This window comes from Pteropus vampyrus, unplaced genomic scaffold (assembly GCF_000151845.1).
Source record: "Pteropus vampyrus isolate Shadow unplaced genomic scaffold, Pvam_2.0 Scaffold25, whole genome shotgun sequence".
Classification (NCBI taxonomy): Eukaryota; Metazoa; Chordata; class Mammalia; order Chiroptera; family Pteropodidae; genus Pteropus; species Pteropus vampyrus.
In genome coordinates this window covers 12,843,809-12,850,179 of record NW_011888806.1, presented here as the reverse complement: position 1 = coordinate 12,850,179, position 6,371 = coordinate 12,843,809, and the positions used below count along the sequence as shown (strand labels likewise).

Here is a 6,371-nt window from a genome sequence, read left to right as displayed (position 1 = left end):
TTTTTTTTAAACAGGCAGAAAAGATAGCATCACAAATGATAACAGAAGGACGAATGAATGGATTTATTGATCAGATTGATGGAATAGTTCATTTTGAAAGTAAGAGGTTTTGCTTGTTTCTAACCTAATGAAATGTCAGTGAGGTGTTGTATATTTATTATTGTCTAATATTCCTCAGCCCTTATTCCTGCCTCATTTATACTGTGGACCTTGACGTGCCCAGAACCATTCCATTTGTGAAATTTTAATTTGAAATATCCTGCTGTGACCATAACCATTTTCCTCTCTTTCTGGTGGTCTGTCTCAGTTACTTCTACATCAGCTTTTCCTTGACTGCATTGATGCCTCTGGTTCTTTGACTCTTACTTTCTTTCAGTCGCCCAGCCCTTTTTTGTCTTTAATGCTCTTCCTATCCAGCTTGGATTCCATGATTCATTTATTACTCTTTTATAGTTGCCCCCAGGACACTTGTTTGTTAACTTTTTGTTCCACCTGTCCAGCAAAAGTTCACTTTGAATGAACCCATTCTCTGTCTTTTCCATGCCTGTAGTGAGTCGCTACAGAGAAGAGTCAGAGCATCAAATTGATATACCACTGCAAATTCAAGGTCATGGGTCTTCAACACTACCTGAGATTCTTGATGTATTTCTTTAGTTCATTCTTCTTACTCTGCAATGATTTTTTTCAAATTTAATTTTTCTTAATCTCTGAGTTTTCTCCTATCTCAGTAGAGGGCCTTGTTTTTTATTTCACAGGAGGAAAAAAAGCTATCAGTGTGAAATTATCTTCTTTATCAGATTCATAAACTTGTAAGCGTTAAATGTAGATCTAATTCTTTCTTTATTTTTCTTCATATTATACTGGAGATGATTTCTGTCTCCCTCTCCAGCTTCTCCACTTTGGATCCCTTCTCTGCCATTTCCCCTCCAAAATAAACAAACAAACAAACATACATTTTTAGGAACCTGGGCTTACCAGTTATTTTGTCTGTTTTCATACTTTCTTTTTCTCTCGGCTTGTTTCCATCAATATTTAAATGTACTTAGGTCTCTCCCATATTAACAAAAATCCCTTTATCTTTTCAGGCCTCATCTTGAATTTTCATCATATCAAATAAGGTTGATCAATCACTCCTTTTTGATACCTCCCTCCCTGCCCCCATCATCTTGACTTCTGTCATCACCCCATTCTTCTGCTTTCCCTTCTACTTATCCAGATATTTTTCCCAGTCATCTTTATAGATTTGTATAGTGCCTTTAAATTTAAATATTAGGGCTGCTTAGGACTTATTTCTAGGCCTTTTATCCTCACTCTGCTAAGTTTCCCTAGGTAATCTCATCAATTCCCATTGATTTAGTTACCATCTCTGTACACTCAATGCTTAGATTTACCTTAGTGTAAGTCTCTTTTCTAAGTTCCAGACTCAGTGGCTGTAATTGATTGCTAGGCATTTCTTACCTGTTTGCTTTGTGGGCATCTCAGAAAGAACATATCCCAAACTGAATTCATTATTCCCCTCCTTGTCTGCCTCCCACAACAACCAATCAACCAACCATCCAAAAACCACATTGTTCACTTTATCCAGCATTCTTTGTCCTTGATCTCTTCTCTTCTTTGATGCCCAGAATCCTTTTAGTTTTATCTCTTAGGTGTACCTGAAATGCATGTATTTTCCTTCATTTCATATTGTCACCAGCTTATTCTGAACCCCCATAACTTCTTCTAGGCTTGAAAAATAGCTCTTAACTTTTTTTCCTTATATCTATAATTTCTCCTTTCTAGTCCAGTTGCCATAATATAGCCAGAGTGATTGCGATCTTTTAAAAATGCAAACAGAGGACATGGTTCCATAGTGTAGCTTTACACACAGAAGGTCTTGGGTTTGTGCCCCAGTGGAGCCGTGGTCCATGGTCTATAGCCATGCCATCCTGAACAAGCCCGATGTCTGATCTTGGAAGCTAAGCAGGATTGGGCCTAGTTAGTACTTGGATGGGAGACTACCTAGGAAGTCCAGGTGCGTAGGCATAAAAAATAATAAATAAATAAAAAAGAAAATTTAAAAAGAATAAAATTAAAATGCAAACAAAAAATAAATAAAAAATAAATTATTAAATTATGTTACTTTCTTCCTTTACACTCTAATATAAGACTTCCCATTGCTTATAGAACAAAGTTCTACAAAGTCTCCAAAAGGTCCTAATGATTTTTTATAGTTTTTACTTTCCAATCCAACCACACAGGTCTTTTTTTTTTCCAGCATTGTAAATTCTTTCTTCCATCAGACATTCTGAAATACCTATCCCTCGCTGCAGCTAGTTTCTCCAGCTGTCTTTTGTTTGTCCCCCATCTTAGTTTGAACAATACTAATAAGTAATGATTTTCCTGACTCCCTAGGTTAGGTGTGGTTTTAAGTTATAGGTTCTTATCATCCTGAATTTCTTCCTAGCATTAATCAATTTTCCACCTTTTCAAATTAAAATTATTGGGATGACATTGGTTAATAAAATCAAGTAAGTTTCAAGTGTACAATTCAATAATATGTCATATGTATATTGCATTGTGTGTTCACCACCCAAAGTTAAATTTCCTTCTACCATCAAATATTTAATCCCTACTTACCCATATCTACCTCCTCTCTTCCACCTTCTTTCTGGTAACCACAAATCCACTGTCCTTGTCCATGAGTTTCTGTTAATTATTTTCATTCTTTAGCAATTTGTCTAAATGTCTGTTTTTGCTTCCAATTTAAGCTTTCTGGTGGTAGATATTAAGTCTCTCTTGTTCTCCATGGTATATCCAACATCTGTTCCAGTGCGCCATATTTCGTAAGTGGGGAAAAAAGTATTGGATAAACAACTACAGTATATGATGAATAGTATAGCAGAGAGATCACCATATGAAAAGACAACTTAAATTAATGAATACCGACTTGATAGACTATGGAATATTTTTCTTCCTAATTTTCTTAGATTTAAAAAATTTATGATAAATATGCTCATAATAATAAGTAAAGCATTACAAGAATAAATAAAGAGTTCATAATATATTTCCACTTCCACTTCCATTCCTCTAATCCCAGATCCCCAGCATAACTAATATTAGTCTACAGTCTTGGGTAGCTTTCTACATGCTTATACAGATAAGTAAGTACATGTAGAGTTTTAATACTATTGTATTTTTTAAAGTACATAGTGTTCTGCAGATTGTTTTTAAAAGTTAGTGTGCCACGGGCATATTTTCAAGTGAGTAGATATAAATCTAATTTACTTGTTTTAATAGCTGTATAGTATTTCATAGAATTCAGATATTTACCTGTTGATGAACATTCACTTGGTTTTCTTGTGCATATCTTTATATACTGGTACACTTAGTTCTGTACAACAGAGTCTCAAAAGTTGCATCCTCTGTTACATCAAAAGATATATGTATTTTGATTCTTAATAACTACGACCAGTTTGTTTTCCAGAATGATGTAGCCATTTACGTGTCCCTGGATGTGAGAAAATGAATCTTCAATAGCTAGATATTATTCCTCTTTTTATCTTTTGCAAATTGATAGGAGAAAATACTACATTATTGTATTATTATGCACTTCTTTGGCACTAGCGAAATTTAATATCTTTCCATGTGTGGGCCATTAGCATTTCCTCTTCCGTGAATTGATGTTACTTTTTCTTGACTATTTTATTCCTTCCTCCCACACCTTTCCCAATATCAGTTTGCTGTAGCTTTTGGTTTAGTGATAATTTTAACTCTGTGTTTGCTATATGTGTTACAGATATTTTTCCTATTCTGCCCTGTTGTTTTTCTGTAAGGTAAATACATACCATAAACACATTAAAAAAATTTTTTTGCAGCCAAACATGTCCATTTTTAATTTTACAGCTTTTGAGTTTCCTGCATTAAGAAGGTCTTCTTCAACTTGGTGTAAAACTAATATTATCCTAAATTTTTTTCTGATATTTTTATTTAAGGTTGGTATTTAGAAATTTAATCTGTGTGCAGCTCATTTTTGTACATAATTTTAGGCTTTGGTCTAGTTGTTTTTTTGAAAGAAGGATTGCCAATTATGCAAGTATCATTTATTAAATAAAATATTCTTTCTGATTTTTGACATATATTAGGTTCCACATATATGTTTGGATCTGTGTCTGTGCTCTCAATGGTTCTACTGTAACAATATGGTAATAAACAAATTTATGGTAAATGTTACTATTGGTAAATCAACTCTTAACTTTCCACTATTGTTTTTTTAATCAGGTTAAAATTCACGTAACATGAAATTAACCATTTTAAAGTGAACAATTTAATGTCATTTAGTATGTTTACAATGTTGTGCACCTACTGTCTCTGCCTAGTTCTAAAGCATTTTCATTTCCCCAAAAGAGTTTTCATCCCATGACCATTCATTTGTCCCTCTCCGCAGCCCATCGCAACCACCAGTCTGTATCCTATCACTGTGGATTTACCTGTTCTGAATATTTCATATAAGTGGAATAATACAATATGTGACCTTTTGGCTTCTTTCACTTAACATGGTGTTTCCAAGTTTCATTCATGTTGTAGTATGTAGTCAATAGTTCATTCCTTTTTAAGGCAGAATAATATTGCATTATATAAATATACTACAATTCTGCCACTGTTCTTAATTTTCAAAATTATCTTATTTATTCTCAAACATCAATTCTTTCATATTAACTTTTGTCCTGTTTTAGAAAGCAAAACAAAGTGGGGGAATATATTGTCTTTGTAATTTTCAAAATTTACATATCAATGGGATATTGCATCTTTCCATCCGAGAATGCAATTTTTGTCTGCTCAAGTAATTTTATGTTCTTTATGAAGATTTATAGTATTTTTCTTCATTAATTCTGTGCCCATTTTGGTAAAGTTTGATGGTGTTTTAAATGGGATCCTCTACTCCCCTGATTTTCATTTCTAACTGCATATTGCTGATGTAGAGAAAAACCTTCTGTGTTTATGATGTTTTTTTGTTTCTTTGTTTTGGATTTAAATATTAAAACATTCCGAGTCAAGTACAGCCTTGAATAGATAAATAGAGTTATTTTCCCCACTAGACGGCAGTGTCTTACCAATCACTGGGGATGAGACCGCTTCATTTAAGCTGTCTTATTGTGGTTGTGGTTGAAGTTGTTCAATTGCTTTCCACAAATAATAATAATCTGTGTGTATATGTCTTTTTATTTTGTTTTATACTTTGTGCTTAATTTTATTAGCCTAGATTTTCGGAATATATTTTTAAAAATTAATGCTACTGTATCTTTTAACTCACATTTGCCATGAATATAAGAATAATTTCAATTTTAACATTATTCCTTTTTTCTTTTAGCACGAGAAGCCCTGCCAACATGGGACAAACAGATCCAATCACTTTGTTTCCAAGTGAATAATCTTTTGGAGAAAATCAGCCAGACAGCACCAGAATGGACAGCACAAGCCATGGAAGCCCAGATGGCTCAGTGAATCCTTATAGAACTTCTGTGCATATTACATCTTTTTCCATGTTGTACAGATTCATTTCACTATCTCCAAAGCATTTGCATCATGACCTTACATATTTCGACCCCTTTTATGCTGGATTCCATTTAAAGAAGACATTATTAGAGCAGAAAGTACAAGCATTTAAAAATATGTAGTTCCCATATATTCAGGGTCTCTGTGTATCAAGCTAACTCAGATGTTTTGAAAGCTTTTCTTTAAACAGAGTAAGTGAAATATCTGTGGCTAAAGAGTTTGGGATTTGTGATAACTTTGTAGTCATGTAAAACTTAAGTGCTTTGTGCCTCTCCAAATGTGATTATTCTAATAAATGGAGAAGTGAGCCAAATAAAAGTAGTACTTTGTTTTTAATTAGTGAATTAGTATTTTTCCCTCTTTTTCTTTTCAGTTCAGCTGACAGTTATCTATACACTAGAAATGCAAAGATAAGCTATATTACCTGTTCTCCAGGTGTTCATATAATAAGTATATCACTTGTAGTCGTGCCAAGTACCAGAGCTCATGGGGAAGAGCTTTTCATTTAGCAAAGAAAGATTGGGGAAGGCTTCTCAAGATTATTTCAGCCTAGCTGAAAGGACTTTCAAAAAAATTTGTAGGTGACTACTAGTTTCACCTCCAACCTATAAAGAGCTTAGAAGTCATCACTCTATCCTCACAACAAGAAAAAAGCTGAATAAGCTGAAAATCAATAGCTTTTCTTAGCTATGCCAGAGAATTGAAGTCACAGAACAAACCAGCACTCCCAATACTGGAGAAACAGGCAAATAGAATCACAGTAGGTATCAGCTTTCCAGGAACAGAATCTACTCAAACCTAACTAATGTGAACAGTGAAATGGTAACTTTGATAAG

The 6,371-nt window shown here is 33.7% G+C and overlaps 1 protein-coding gene across 3 annotated transcripts in view; it reads left to right on the top strand.

Annotated features, from left to right (window-relative positions):
* Positions 1-5,871, top strand: part of COPS4 (COP9 signalosome subunit 4) — a 42,558-nt gene extending 36,687 nt beyond the window's left edge. The window contains exons 9-10 of one of the 3 annotated variants that reach the window (XM_011356343.2): positions 15-99; positions 5,351-5,871. In XM_011356343.2, coding sequence (XP_011354645.1) covers positions 15-99; positions 5,351-5,484 — 219 coding nt within the window. In that variant the 3' untranslated portion in view covers positions 5,485-5,871. The remainder of the gene's footprint in view (positions 1-14; positions 100-5,350) is intronic. The other 2 variants (XM_011356344.2, XM_011356345.2) reach the window with 2 other exon arrangements.
* Positions 5,872-6,371: the final 500 nt, after the last annotated feature.